The sequence below is a fragment of the Eublepharis macularius genome, chromosome 4 (genome assembly GCF_028583425.1).
Source record: "Eublepharis macularius isolate TG4126 chromosome 4, MPM_Emac_v1.0, whole genome shotgun sequence".
NCBI lineage: Eukaryota > Metazoa > Chordata > Lepidosauria > Squamata > Eublepharidae > Eublepharis > Eublepharis macularius.
The window spans coordinates 101,025,319-101,041,814 of NC_072793.1; the positions used below are offsets into that span (position 1 = coordinate 101,025,319).

At 42.7% G+C, this 16,496-nt stretch overlaps 1 protein-coding gene across 1 annotated transcript in view; it reads left to right on the plus strand.

Annotated features, from left to right (window-relative positions):
- The window catches only part of GRM2 (glutamate metabotropic receptor 2), a 67,532-nt gene that overhangs the window by 37,117 nt on the left and 13,919 nt on the right, over positions 1 to 16,496 (plus strand). Inside the window, exons 2-3 of the mRNA XM_054976951.1 lie at positions 4,900 to 5,737; positions 8,405 to 9,471. Of these exons, the coding sequence (XP_054832926.1) occupies positions 4,900 to 5,737; positions 8,405 to 9,471 (1,905 nt within the window). The remainder of the gene's footprint in view (positions 1 to 4,899; positions 5,738 to 8,404; positions 9,472 to 16,496) is intronic.

Genomic DNA, 16,496 nt, shown 5'->3' on the forward strand with positions numbered 1-16,496 from the left:
GCCTTATCACATATATATTACAAGCCTATCAGACTTTATTTCTTCACCACTGCAACATCGCTAGGAACATGGATCTCAATTAGCCAGCCTGCAGCCCCCTAAATAGTAGATAACCCTTTCCCAGGTTTACAACCTATCTGTGCCATTAAAATGGAGAGGGAATTACATACTTAGAAATCTGCAATATACATGATATGCTGCATATGGCCTGGATTGGAAAAGGATTGAATTTGCTCAACCTTTTAATAATGTTCCATAGACAATGGACAGTAAGATATCAATGAAGGAGAAGAAGAGATTTTAATGGAAAAGCAAGATTCACAACAAAGTTTTAAAGCCTGTTCTTAGCTAAATTTATGAGTAAATTTGAAAGAAGATGCTGTAGAATAACTGAAAAACAAATGGTGGGGGTTGGAGATGCCCTCCCTAAATAGTGTCTCTGCCGTAGTAATTCAAAATTCAAACCAACTATTTAACAGGCATTCCAAGGGGATTGTTAGAGTTCTTTCAATATTTGGTTTGTTTTATAGACAACATGCTTTTTTTTTTTTTGGACAATTCATGTAAATGTTATGGACATTTGTGCCAATTATGCGTGCAAATAGCCAGGAAGACAGCCCACAGAATGCCTTCTGCATACATTTACATTTATGCATGTGCAGTTGAGATTAGAAGCATGACTGTTTATGACAATCAGTCTTGAGCCTCGTCCATTTGCCAAGCAAAAGTATTTTAGAAATCTAGAATAGATAATAAAACTAGAATTGCCTCCAGTGATGAAGAGTCTGTAACTTGAAATGAAAGGTCAATGAGGCCCAAAGAGTGCAACACAAACATGTCTTTGTGTGTTTGTCCATTGCAGTAGCTTGGTGTTATTTAGTCTTGTTACTAATGAAGGGCTACTTGAAGACCCTTTGCAGTTAAAGAATCAGATATAGGTCAAAAAACGTAATGGCGTCATGTCAAATTTTTACGAGGCTGCTACCTTTAGTTTGCCATTTTGAAAGCGCAATCCACCTCCCACATAGGTCAGTGGCAAAGTGCCTATTGATTTGGTCTGGGTTAAACCCCAGGATTTTAGCTGTTAGAGCTGCAGAGAAAATTTTCCAAAATGTCATCCAAGTGCTTGAGTTCACATCTGTTTGAATGAGACTGCAAGAAGCCTCTAATAATAGCCTCCATTAAATACCCTGTTCATCTCAGTGTGGGGTTAATTTGGATGGCCTGTGAAGATAATGTAGGTCATTCCTACACCGCAGGCTGTCTTGTTATATATTGCTTAGATTTCTGGTGTCTACAAAGCATGTGCCTAAGTCAGCTGCTCTGTGGACTCATGCATCTCAGGGGCATTTTCTTTTCTGCCAGTGGGTTGTATGTTGCAGCAAAATGATGGTCTTGTCATTCTCGGATGACACTTTGATTGCCTTTCACACTCCTAAACTGGCCTTTCATATGTTTAATGCAAAACATTGAGCTACTGTTCACTTGTGTGTCAAGCACTGCAACTTTGCAACAACCTTCCCCTCCAAAAGCCAATTTAAAAAAAGCTTTAAAAATTGAATCAGGTAAAGAAAGACATATGATTGACTCAGTGGAACGGTAACATGGATTTCTATCTGCACTGATTTTATTGCATAGCAAGTTGAAACTGGGAAGCATATCCTTTTTCAAAACAAAAGGTGTTTTTACACAATGACTCCCCAAATGTCCAGATGTTTTCAATAAGACAATACAGCTCAAAAGCATGTTACAGAAACTTCAGTGTCACATTAGTGCACTGTGTAAACCATTCACTCAGGCAAGGCCGATTGATGCCAGCAATGCTATTTGTTAACCTAATTCCCTTCATCAGAAAGTGAAATGGATTACAAATCCAATTAAGAATTCACTTTCAAAAGCAAAGCACCTCATTCATTATGTTTTTAATATTAGATTGCCAAGATGTCCCTCAACGTGTGCTTTTCAGACTTCACAACTGCAACACAGAACATTTGGCATTCCTCTAAATCTGGCAGCTTTAAAGAAAAATCAATTTTCTAGTTCTCATAATCAAAAGAAACATTTGAAAAGTGTGAAGGTAAGGTCTGTTGGAGAAGGTTCAGCTATTAGCTTAAGCAGAGCTATGCCTTGCTTTCGGCCCTTGTGCAGTCTCTCCTTAAGCAGGACACGCGCTACAGACTGTGGGTCAATGAGCTTTTGTTTAGAATGTAGATGCAACTCAGACCTCATCGTAAGCCATAGTTTGTGCTAATGTAACTTCTCTTTGTATGGGTTCTATGAGGCATAGGAAGCAAACTTTCACACAATTTTAAGTTAAGAATTTTTAAAAAGCTTTTAGCAATTAAAACAATACAACTATATATTTTTCTTTAACTAAACTCATAAGTGCAACCATGCAGAAACTTTAAACCAACAATGTCTTTGAAAAGGTAAACAGTTCAATGTGTCTGATTCCACCAAGTGATAGAGTCCTTTTTCAAAATTCTTCCACTTCGAAGCAACTGGAGCCCAAGCTTCTGTCCTCTTCTTGGGGAATTTTACAGCCCTGCAAAAATAATACAATCCCAGTAACACCAACCAAATACAATACACAAACACCACTTTTAGTCATATTGTTCACATACGGCATTTCTGATTACCTTAGTCAAGGTGATATAAGAGTATATTAATTATCATCAAGCTTCCCAGCAACCAGCCTCTTCCTCAGCTGCCTGGCTCTAGCTACTAGTACTGACTCTGCCCTACTGGGCTAAACCAATTACCTCATAGGGGTTACACTAACCATAGGTCAGAGTTCAAACCATGGTTTGAGTTTCCAAATGTACAACAAGCAAGTATGAGTTTATTTATAAGCCCCTTTTCTCACTGAGACTCAAGGTGGATTATACAGTGTAAGACAATGCAATCAAATAACATGAGACATTCAACAAGAAATAAGCAATGCAATAGGACTGGGATCACAAAAATTGGAAACAATGTAAAAGAGACATTATGTCATAAACAGTGCTAAAAATAGAGTTACAAAAGTAGAAAACATTGCAGTAAGAGCAAGCTTCATAAATTCATATGTTCACTCCCAATTCTATGGCGCAGCTGCTTCTGCAGATAGAGCAATGGCCATAAATGATCCTGTTGGGTAGTTCTATGTTGCTTAGTATGTCAGTCTTAGAATTGCTTATGCTCTCTTTCTGCATTAGATTTTTGCTGATGTTATGTCTTTGCAAATTCACATTGATAAAATAACTTATTGCATTTTTATGGAAATGTCCTTGATATTCACTGTACTAATCTCATACTATGTAATCTGTCTTGAGTTTCCGTGAGAAAGGCAAACTATAAACAACAACAACAACAACAACAACAACAACAACAACATAAATAAATAAATAAATAAATAAATAAATAAATAGTACTGGCATATCCATTCAGATATCTTGCCAAATCAGTTATTATGAATCAAGATTTTCAAAAACACTTTAATCATGCTTTCTAATTCTGATTAGTCAATGCAAACTAAGGATATCAATGCAAACTACAGTTAAACTTCCTAACCGTGGTTTACTTTGGTTCAGAGCAGAATTGTTTGAGTCAGAGTACCGTAGATTCGTGAATGAGACTCTTCTTTTTTTAGAGGCCAACAAGAAGGTCTGCTAGGACAATACGTTAAAATGGTAACATTTTCCTCTTCACACAATAAAGAGCCAATCTGGTGTAGCTTGTGGCGGAACGGGCGGTGGCTCTCAGTCCGGGCAACTGAGCCGCCGTCAATGGCCTGCTAGCCCCGCTATCCGCCTCCCACTGTCCCTGGTGGGCGTGGCTCACACTCTCCGTCGCTGCCACCACTCACTGATTCATAGACCGCCTGACTGAGGGGCAGTGAGACCCCTCTGGCTGAATTTCCCTACTGGGAAGTGAATTCCCCAGTCTTTGGGTGGGCCCTGGAGAATTGGCAACCCACCAAGGTCTGGCCTGGTCAGGTTCTCCTGGGCTCCCTCCCTTCCTGTAGTGTGCCAAGTGGGGGAGTTTACATAGTCAGAGCACCACAAGGTTCTTTATATTCAAAAAAGTATAATTTATTAACTATATACAGAGCACTATATACAAAGCAGGTAAAGGCACAACACATAGGGGTAGACCCCCCTGTTCAGAACTCATAGGGCAGAAAATCAAACTGAAGAGAACCGCTGTCTGCTTTCCCTACCAGACTGTTCCCTACTCTACCTTAAGGGGGTGGTGGTCTGACGGAAGGTTCACTTTTTATTTCCTTTGTGCTGCCTCCCAGGCCCTCCACATTTAGAGCCTAGGCACCCGGGTTTCACCCAGCAGCAGGAGCCTCTCCTTCTTCAACCAAGAAGGAGACTGACTTTTTCCCCTCAGGATCAGCTGAGTCTCTCAATTCCGGCTCCACCCCTTCTTTTTGCCGCACTTTCTTGGCCCGGGGTAGCTGGGAGTTGTAGTCCAGGAAGGGCGTCCCACACCAAGACTCCTGCAGCCCCCCCCCCCGGCCCCACAGCCCATCAGACCTCATACGGAACATTTCCTCCCCTTTCTTTAAAGACAGAATAACAGCAACTGGCACTCATTTCACCCCTGGAAACCATTTCGTTACATAGCTCGTGGAATGTTAGATTAGAACTAGGGAGATATGACTTAAAATACCCAGTCATGAAACTCACTGGGTGACTTTGGGCCTGTTACTTACTCCCAGCCTAATCTACATCATAGATTTGTTGTGAGGATAAAATGGAGGCAGCGAGAACCATGGTGCTGCCCTGAGGTGCTTAGAGGAAGGGTGGGAGAAAAATGTAATACCTAGAGAGAACAGTCTCCTTTACCTCTTCACCTCTGCACCATATTACCACTACTCTGTTGCTGATTAAGTTTGTTTTCCCTCCTCAGGTGGCTAACCTCCTGCGACTGTTCCAGATCCCCCAGATCAGCTATGCCTCCACCAGTGCCAAACTCAGTGACAAGTCTCGCTATGATTACTTTGCCCGCACAGTCCCCCCAGACTTCTACCAGGCCAAGGCTATGTCTGAGATCCTGCGCTTCTTCAACTGGACCTATGTTTCCACAGTGGCCTCAGAAGGTGACTATGGTGAAACGGGCATTGAAGCTTTTGAGCAGCAAGCTCGAGCCCGCAACATTTGCATCGCCACCTCAGAGAAAGTGGGGCGCTCTATGAACAAGAATACTTTTGATGGGGTGATCAAGGCACTGCTACAGAAGCCCAGTGCTAAGGTGGTGGTACTATTCACCCGGAGTGAAGATGCTCGGGAGCTGTTGGCAGCTGCCCAGAGGATCAATGTGTCCTTCACATGGGTGGCCAGTGATGGCTGGGGTGCCCTTGAGAGTGTGGTGGCTGGCAGTGAGTCCATAGCTGAGGGAGCAATCACTATTGAATTAGCATCCTATCCGATACAGGAATTTGCTGTGTACTTTCGGAACCTTGACCCCTACAACAATAGCAGAAATCCTTGGTTCCGGGAGTTCTGGGAGCATAAGTTCCAGTGCAGCTTCCACAACCAGAACTGCAGTCACCATACAATGAAGACAGGCAAGTTTGAGCAGGAATCGAAGATCATGTTTGTAGTCAATGCAGTCTATGCTATGGCCCATGCTCTTCATAACATGTACCAAGCACTATGTCCTAATGCCACCAAGCTCTGTGATTCCATGAAGCCGGTGAATGGCAAGAAGTTCTACAAGGAATTCATGCTCAATGTAACATTTGATGGTAAGCCAATTTATGATGTGGAAAACAAGGACTTGGTATATAGTAGAGAAGAAACAATAAGCAAGATTTGAACCTAATTCTAAAATAGTTAATGAGGTTTCAGGATCACTTCTCTTTTACATTGTGAGGCTGTGTATTTACCTCGATGGGTACATGCAACATAAAACTGTGATCTGCTGAGAGTTTCTGATGGGGAAGCTTTTCCAGCACGCAGCTTCATCTGTTGAATTTCCTTCTATTCAATAGCTAGTCTCAGTTTTCCCTCTCCACCTGTTTTTAGAGCACCTGTGCAATTAGAGTGAACTATAGTTCTGCAGGGCCAGGCATGACTGAAGATCTGCTTGACCATTATTTGTCTTCCATCCCATTAAACATCCAACTCTATGATTCTATGGTTCTGTGAAACAGGGCACAAGTTTTATTGTGGGGAGGCTACAGGGCTCCTAACCTGAACACATCTAATTCACACCCCAGCTGTACCTTACAGAGGAGGATTCTCAGGCACATTTTCTCAGACTCAATCATATTCAGGTCCCCAGTTTCAGGGGTGTTACAGAAGACAGGGTGATTTCATATCTTTCTGCCTCCAACATCTTATTTGTGAGCTCATTCTGACGCTATCTAAGTAACTAAAAGTGCAGTCCGGAGCCCAGTTACAAGATTTTAAGTCCATTAAATGGGCTTAGTAAACTCTGTTTAGGATTGCACTGAAAAAGCTTTCTAGCTTGTCACTGGAAAGGTTAAACTGTCCTCTGGCTAACCCAGCCCTGAATCTGTGCCTGTGTAGGAAAGAGGCTGGATTCTGGTGCTACCTCCAGTACTGTCATGCCTTTCCATGGCTGGCCTACAGCAATTGATTTCCCTTCCCATGTAGTTGTACCAGGCATGAAATGTGATGTTGCAATCTTTCCATCTTTCCAGTAGCTAATTTCTAAAAGTACAGATAGAATTAGGCCCTTTCAAATTCCATTGCTTTCAATAGCAGACCTACATGCTAAAATCTCTCTCATTAGTCTATGATACTCAAAAGTGGGGTTCTGTGAGGACTGAACTGAATCTTATGTGCAAGCATGTGTAACTCATTCCCAATGCCCCCCCTCTCTTTTTAAGAAAAAGTAATGGGGTGGGGGATGACAATAAGAAGTAAGCTTTTTTTAAAAAAAAATCTCAGTTTATTCTGAGCACAGAATTTGAAGGCTTGGAGTGAAAAAACTGAGTGATGCCTGAAAATACTATCTGCATTTTACACTTTCTTGTCGTTGGTTAATGGATACTGAAATATACTATGTGAAACATGTTGAAAAAATGTAAAATCTGATTGATAAATATTTGAATTATAATTTATGATTCTGTGATCCACTCTCAGAAAAATACATCTTTGAACGGTTATGATTCTGACAGCTGAAATCAGAAGGTATATCACATGTATACGATAGCTTATAAAATGTGATAAATGCTGGAAGTGACCAGCATTTAATAAGTAGTACAACTCTGGAATGTATCCTGCATATCAAAAGGGTTTTCAGTATGAGATCAGCCTCACTAGTGGTTGTTAGTACATACCAGGCGCAAGTATCCAAGGCTGCAGAATGTGTCCCCTCCCTTGCCAACAGCAAATAGATGCTATGGTGTATATCCAACAAAAGATCAGGGGAGTTCATCTCCAAGTAAACAGTATTCTGTTAATGCAAAAGTCATTGTGCAAGTGGTAGCACTAGATTTGGCAAATTCTTGCGCAAATGAACTCTTACCATATTCCAAATCGAAAATGCATTATTTGACAGCAATGCTAAATTATAAAATTAAAATTATTTCAGAATCATATGTTTAGACTAACAGTCTGCATGCATATCATGCCTCATGCAAGTGAAAATAGGCCATTTGATACAATGAAGTTTTTGTTGCTAAACAGTTTTTCACAACTTTAAAAAAATCTGCCATCGTAATGGCCTTTGAATTAGTGGAAGTGGACTGTAGGATATATGCCTTTGAGAATATTCAGAATGGCCTTCTATACAAACATTTATCTGCTATTACAAGGATGCACAGGCTCAGTCTAACCCTCTCTTAGATCAACTGCTGCTATGAGAAGCTTGGGTAAAAGTACTCATCCCACTGCACTTCTTCTAAGAGCCTCTACATGCTTGCTGAAAATATGCCAGTAAAAACACATATGGTATAGGCAACAGGCATGCATTTTTAAGCACCCATGTACAGTTATCTGTGAGAATTTATTCTGTGTTATCAAAACAAGTACCCAGAACAGAAAATGAATTAAAAAGATGGTGGCATTTGGAACTGAAATTATATAGTCAAAACAAGCAATGAATGATATTTGCCTTTCATTTGCTTTTGAAAATGTTGACCTAAACAGTCATTTTGAATTCATTATTAATTTTTTAAAAAATCAAGTATTTGTAAAAAAAATTCATTCTACGAGACCACATTTTCTGCTGAAGTATTTGTGTTGGTGGGAAGTTTTTGTCAATACCAAGGGACAAAAAATGATACATTTCAAAATCTCTTTGTAGTTCCTTATTTGCAGACATGCCCTAAAGAAGGAGAGTTGCAGGTGGGTGCAAAGCTGGATTCAATAAAATGTGAAAATCTGGTTTCATGACAATTTAGTTTTTTCTGTAATTTGCATTAGATTTTCCTATTCCACAGCTCCCTTTCGACCGCCATTAGACACCAAAAGCACTGTTCGATTTGACCGTTGTGGGGACGGGATTGGCCGGTACAACATCTTCAACTTCCACAAAGCTAATGGGAGGTATCGCTATCAGAAAGTAGGTTACTGGGCAGAAGGGCTCATCCTAAACACCTCCCTCATCCCATGGGTGAAGACCTCCATTCCTGTTTCCCAGTGCAGTGACCCTTGCAAGAAGAATGAAATGAAGAGCATGCAGCCAGGAGACATGTGCTGCTGGATATGCATTCCATGTCAGCCTTATGAATATCTTCTGGATGAATTCTCTTGCAGGGACTGTGGTCTCGGGTACTGGCCTAATGAGACATTAAATGGATGCTATGAGCTACCCCAAGAGTACATCCGCTGGAAGGACGTCTGGGCTATTGGACCTGTCACCATTTCTTGTCTAGGCTTCATCTCAACTCTGTTTGTTTTTGGAGTCTTTGTTAAAAATAATGACACTCCAATTGTGAAAGCCTCTGGTCGTGAACTCTGTTACATCCTTCTTACTGGAGTGTTGATGTGCTACAGCATGACATTCATCTTCATAACCAAGCCCTCCACTGTGGTCTGCACCTTGCGGCGACTGGGGCTAGGTACCTCCTTTGCTGTCTGCTACTCCGCTCTCTTGACCAAGACAAATCGAATTGCTCGGATCTTCAGTGGGGTGAAAGAGGGTGTGCAGCGGCCACGGTTTATAAGCCCCACATCACAAGTGGTCATCTGTCTGGCTCTTATTTCCTGCCAACTAATTATTGTTGTCATTTGGCTCATGGTGGAGACTCCGGGAACACGGAAGGAGACAGAGTCTGACAAAAGGTATATTGTCACCCTCAAGTGCAACAACCGAGACTCAAGTATGCTAATTTCGCTCACCTACAATGTCCTCTTGATCGTCCTGTGTACAGTCTATGCCTTCAAGACCAGGAAATGTCCTGAAAACTTCAATGAGGCTAAGTTCATTGGGTTCACCATGTATACCACATGCATCATCTGGCTAGCATTCCTGCCTATCTTCTATGTCACCTCCAGTGATTACCGGGTAAGTGATCTCATGCTGTGAGTGAATGATACCAGAACCTAGTAGTCTAAGACCAGCATCTCTCAGTCCCTCATGTTGAGTTAGATCCAGGCTAAATGTTCCACTCATGGAAGGTGCTTTTGTTAGTGGAACAGAACTTTCCTATCTCCCCCACCTGCTGCAGCCCACTGATCTCCCAGAAACGCTGCTCCCAGGGGAAAGACTCTCAGGAACACCCTGAGGGGCAAATCAGAGGTCTGCCTCAGGAAAAGAGAATTGGCCCCTTGTCTTCTGTTAGTGAAACATTTAGTCTAGATCCAGTCCATTATAACACACTTTATAGGTTAATTAAAGTGTAGGCACCAGGAGCCTATAAGCTTTAACAACAACAACAACATTTGATTTATATACCGCCCTTCAGGACAACTTAATGCCCGCTCAGAGCTGTTCACAAAGTATGTTATTATCCTCATGACAATCACCCTGTGAGGTGGCTGGGACTGAGAGAGCTCAGAGAAGCTGTGACTAGCCCAAGGTCACCCAGCTGGCTACAAGCGGAGGAGTGGAGGATCAAACCTGGCTCTTCAGATTAGAGTCCTGTTGCTCTTAACCACTACACCAAAGTCAAGTTTAAGTGTTGTTTTGGACAGAACTGTTGGGGCTTGCAGTGGGAAAGTAATTCATATAAAAATCACAGAAAAATAGCACAGACATGTTCTCAGTTCCTGCTGCTTCAGCATCACTGAATGATTTCATCCCAATCAGTGGTCTCCCTTCCTTATTCTGTATATAAAGGTGGAAATCCTATGCACATTTACCTAAACCTAATTGAACATAGCATTTCCTACTTCTAGGCAAATGTGCATGGCGGGATCTTCTGTGCCAGTGACTGGGACGTACGAATCCGACAAGTGGCTTTTCCACATTGGTCAGTTTTCAGATGCGGCTGAACAGACGATGTCAGTCTTCGTCAGTAATGCTATGGGCCTGAGTCAGTAGATGCCCATTACTTACACAACTCCATTCCAGAAAACACAACCACTATCATACTGTTAGATTAACAGGTCAGTGGTGTTGAGATTCAAGGAGCCTAGAAGAAAGGCTCGTGCTTGGAAGCGCATTGCCATTGTAAGAAAAATACAATGAACCAACTATTTGGGGGCTGCAAAGCCCGTATTATTTTCCTGGCCTTGCAGCTGCTTTATGCAGGGCCTCATAAGATTTGGTCAAAAATAGAAAAATCTCATCATTTTCAAGAATCGGGGGACGGGGAATGTACTTTGCTGGCAACAGCTCAAAAGATTAACTGCAACTGAGTAATTAGGAAGCAGGAAATAATTACTTCCTGGACCTTCAGGCAATCTCAAAAATAAGCATTTGCAGTTCTCTCTTCCACCTTGGTCACTTAGGGCCTGACTGCAGCCAGCCCTACCATGATGTATTCCTTTCTTTAGAGAAACAGTACCACCTGGTGGCCATTAAAAGACCATACAAGACTTACAGGTGTTTCATTCCGAAGCAGAAATCGCAAATACTGCAAGAATACCTAGTTACTAATGATTTATGGGAAAGAATCCCATTCTTCCAGCATAACAGCACTTATCCTAGTGAAACTCCATGGGTGGAGAAGGAGCCATTTTTGTTGATCTCCCCACCGTTGCAAACCACTCCTTCACCTCTGTCTGTGAGGGTCCCCTGACTCCCCAGGAACAGAAGACGGGGCTCAGTGGGCTTCAGCAGAGAGGAAAGTCCTGTTCTGTGAGCTACATTCTACTCACAGTATTTTGGCTCCAACCCTAGTACTGACTTGCTGGTGACGAGAGCAAAGAAACCCGGTTGTCTCAAATGACTCAATCAATGGCTCTAGGGTAAATACCAACACACGTAATTGGGTATATGATTTTTCATCTACCGGGTGGGCATGGAGGCAGCTAGTACAGCTCTCTTGTACCCCATCCTGTTTGGTGTTGCAAGAGAAGATGGAGATGAAAGTAATGTGGGGTTTTGCTTTGAGAGTAGGTAATTATGACAAGGTCACCTGCACTGATCGCACTGGTCCATGTGGCTTGTTGTGGATAGTGGACACATGAAATTAGTGTGACTGACAGACCTCCAACTACACCTCAAAATTGTTGATAGTTTAACAGACTCTGTGAGTTTGGGGGATTTCTCCCCTACTGTAGATATGGGCCCTGGTGTTTGTGGAGAAACTTTGGCTGGAACTTATGGCTGCCGACTCTGGATGGGAAACTTCCTACAGATTTTGGGAGTGGGTCCTGGAGGTGGGAGAGAGTTCAGCAGGGTATAATATCATAGAATCTGCTCTCCAAAGCAGCAACTTTCTCCAAGGGAACTGATCTCTGTCATCTGGAGATCAGTTAGAATTCTAGGAGATCTTCTCCAGGCTCCATATGGCAATCCTATTGGAAATGGAGGCAATGATTACATTCCTTCAGACTTCCAGTGGGCGGCACTTATCACTTCAGGGAGGATTGAGAAGCTTGTTAATATGGTGCTGTGAGAAGCTTTGGGAATATGGCTATGAGAAACTTTGCACACGGGAAGCTTTTTGTTAGTGCTTTTTGATTTCTGTAAGAATGGCGACTATGTGGCATTTAGGGAATAGGCTGTTAAGGTCCCACAGAAGTCACTTGGAAACAGCACATTCCTCCATGAGATGTAGGAGCCAAGGCTGTGATTTCCTTTGGCTAATAGAACAATCCTGCTGTGTTATCTTCTGAAGAGCTGAGTGACAGGATCCCCTGTGCCCTCAGCTCCCAGGATGACTTTAGATGCCAGAGCTAAATAAAGCTGTTTAAACACGGTTGGTTTTATTTCTCCTCCTTAATTTCTGCTGAGAGGCCAGCTCAGAACACAAGCACGAGAGTAACAGCCTAGATAAGTATCATGGGACTACTGAAAAGTTGGCTTGCAATAGACTTTCCCAGTTTGAAGGGCTTCAACTCACAGGAAACTCTTCTGTCCATAGAGGTTTACTGTGGATCCAAGCCACAGATGCAAATATTATTTTGATCACGTCTGATGCTGTAGGACCTTTTTTAAAACCTGCATTTGCGCAATATGGTGACACTACATACGCTGTGTCAGTTTCCATCCACAATTCTAAGACCAGAATAATGTAAATAGCACAATAAAGGAGTTCCTAAATATTTATTTGGCAAAGGTATTTGATGTATCAAGGGGAATGTCACAAGCTGACAGGCAAACTGTTGGTTGCTATCCAGTTACGTTGGTAGGAAATGCAGGATATAAATATTTTAAGAAACATACAAAGGGGGGAATGTATTGAAAATAATAATACCACATTATGCAAAAATGACATTTCTTCCCTGTAATTGGAGATACAAAGGAAACTTCTAGAAAATTCAAATTTAATGTCAATGAATTTGGGAGTGTGGGTAAGGTGTCATAATAACATAGAAAGAATTCGTTTCAGAAGCCTTACTCAGTCTTGAATGGCATCTGAGCCTGACTGAAAATGTGGTACACATCTGCTTCCAGCACCCTGCTGTGAACCAGCCTTCTCTATCACTTTCCCGTGCACAGCTTTGAAAGTAATAAAACCTTACTTTTTTGAGACTGATGAGGAGAACTCTGTAAAACACAGCAAGGCGCCTGTCTTTCTTGCAATTGCAAATTCTATTGTCCCCAGGTCTCTTTCCTTCTGGGAATGATGATCTTTGTGGTTTCATCTGGATTCTGAATTGATTCAGAGTTCAAAGCAAACTATATCCTTGTCAGAAACTGACCAAGAAAGATTGAATCGTAATTGCAAGATGCCTACCTCCTGTGTTTAATGATTTTTAAATTGTTTAATTAACAAAATTTATACACTACCCTCTGCCCTCATAAGGGCCACAAAGGCAGCTAACAAATTAAAATATACATAATAGAATTACATTAAAAACAATTAAAACCAACAAAAACATATCATTAAAACAAAATCTAAGCTAAAATACACACAAAACCATAAAAAACAACAATTAAAATATTGAACAGCACACAGGGATTTCTTAAAACAAAGAAGTCTTTACCCGCTGATGGAAGACGGCAACAGAAGGGACAGGCAAGTCCCTCTCCCAGGTTACAACTCATTTCATCACAGATGGCAGTGGCATCTGAATCAGGGCCTTGGAAGATGACTATAGTGGTTGGGTAGATGCATAAAGGAGTAGGCATGTTGGTCCCTACTGCTGGTTACTCCATCCCTCTTTGCAAAGGCAAATTTTTATATTTTGAGTGGGAGGAACTGGCAAGGGCAGGGTAGTACCCATTAATTTAGTTAAGTTTTGGTTTTAGGTTCCCAGAAAGAAGATCATCTGGCTGTGGAGAAAGAGGAGCTTTGGAGAGGACAAGCCCTTTACTTCCACCCTGAAATGAGGCCTACAGCTCAAGGAGGCTCAGAGATTACCTTAAGGTTGCCAGGTCCCCTGGAGCCCAAACTGAGAGATGGGGGGGGGGGCATGCACATTGGGAATACTTACTTCTTGTGTGTGTACGTGTTCCAGAGCACTTCCTTGTCATGCTAGGAATTACATCATTCCCAGTACAAGGAAGTGCTCTGATGCTTAGGAGCATGTTGTGGGGCCCCTGGGCCCATTCCCCATAGCTTTTCTTCCCAATAGCCAGGTAAGAGGTAGCAAGGGGCTGGTAACCCTAGCGTACCTATCCTCCAGCTGCAGCAGCTGCTTTAAGATGAGAGCCACCTGCTAACCACAAACTTTCATGGTCACTAACCTTGCTCACTTGCCTGGTATGTGGGATGAGTGCCACACTGAGGAAGAGCCACATGTCTCCCAAGCCACTGCATATCAGTGCTCTATGGAGTGCAACATAGGGTCTGGGGGAAACCAAAATCCTGGAGGGGCTACAGAGGGTGGATGCACTAGGATTTCTTGTTTTCCTATGGCATATCATAGAGCAGGGCTCCCCAATATGACAGCCGTAGGTGATATGGCACCCATCCGTTCCTTTCCTGTTGCCCTCAAGTGTTTTTAGAAAGTGGGTGGGGCCAGGTGGGGCTATTGCTCAGCAGGGCTTCTGACTGGCAACTGGAGATAAGATTGGGCGCAGAGATTAAAATAACATTGTTTCAGCAGCAGCTGAGACCGCAGTGTTGGTTGTAATCTTTCTCTCACTCCTCTTCCCCAGTGTATGTGTGTATGTGTGCGTGTGCATGTGTCTGTCTGTCTATATCTATATCTATATAGATATATATATCAATCAATCGATAGATAGATATAATTACTCTCTTCTCCCCTGCACTTAGGCTGCTGCTGCTTCTTCTCATCTTCCTCCTCTACCATCCCTCCCTCCCTCTCTTTCTCCATTGCTCTGTCACCTGTGACAGCCATGTTGTGTGGTTGCTCCCACCACCCTGTCTCAGATTCTAAAGCTTCCCAGAGGTTCAGAAGGTTTGAGGGACCCCTGCCATAGAAACTAATAGAAACTGGTCGATTATTGCCTGTAAAGGGTCAGAGGCTAGTTGGGAACTGAGAGGGGGATATGACCGCTGATTGCTGCCATCCTCCCATGCACCTTCAGAGTGCTTATTACTCCTTAATATTGAGAAAAACCAACAGATTTTGAGAGAATTTTTAGACTGAGTGATACATGACTGGCTAGCAGTCAGTTATACCAGCAAAAATATTTAGACTCTTACTGTGAATATGACCTACAGAACACATGCATACAGAGGCCTATAAACGACATAAAGTGGGAGGGAAATGTGGGAAATGATAAGAGGAAGAAAATTTACATTTAAGATTTGAATTTTGGTGGGAAGAAGAGATGTCACAGCAGGCTTACCATTCCCCCAGTTGGGGTGGGGGATCCCCTGCCACCAGCAGGTGCTTCTCACCACCACTCAGTTGGCTGGCAGGGAGAAAAAGTGTAGGAAATTGTGGAGGGGACATCAGCACCATCCTGACATTACTCACCATGAACTTGGAAGTGACATCAGTGTGTTTCTGGAGGATGCTGGGGATGCTCTGATATTTGTATAAAACTAGAGTTTCGCCCAAATGCAGAGCATCCCTGGTGTCCTCTAGTGACATGCTGATGTCACTTCCGGGCACACAGGAGTGACATCAGCGCATCACCAGCAATGCAATGATGTTGCCGGCAAGCCCCCCTAGGACACAATAAGTGCCCCCCTCCACCTCTTGCCGGTTGCTGGATGGACCTGGCAACTCTACATCACAGGAAGGGCAGAAGTTGGAGGAGCTGACTTTTGATGTGGCTGTGACATCATACGATGTGAGGTAACACTCCTACTAAGATTCCTCACACCCCCAAACTCTGCCCTGCCCAGGCACCGTCCACAGTTCAGCAGGAATTTCTCAAGCTGGAGCTGGCAACCCTACCTCAAGCACGCAAAAACTCCTTGGGTATTGAATAGGGATGTTTGAAATAAAGACTCCTTTTTGGGACTGAGCTCAGCGGCAGACTTAGAGTTTGTTCATCATCACAAATAATCGCTACTGTGAGTCACTACTAGATATGTAATATTTCTGGAACTTTTGAAACAAAGCTGAAGTTGTTTCCTAGTTCCAAGTCCCTTATTTGCAGTTCCTACTTCCTTATTCACAAATCTAACCACAAATATTGAGAACAATTGAAAAGCTCTGCGCTCCAAATTAAAGTTTGGACCATCACATTCAGGGAACTCTCTCTTCCGCGTGATCCTATGCTGTTCCCTGCTCCAAAGATCTGTTCTGCTGCTAACTGCTCCCAAGTGGGGTTCCCCAGGACAAAAGTACATGCAGAAACTGTGGAGAAGGGGGTACCCCAAACCAATCTTTGGACTACCACAAATCATACATCCCTACAGTCTGGAAACTGTCCACTACGAGAAGACATGCAGTACTGTAGAAAGTGAGACAGATCCATTTGTGTAATTAAGACCATGGAGAGATCAAAAATTGGTTAAGTGCAGCTGGCACTGTAAGGTGAATGGGAGGGGGGGGGGTCAATGGAGCTGAATGGCTTGAGCCTTTCCTCCAGCTGAAGTCCTTGATGCTCTT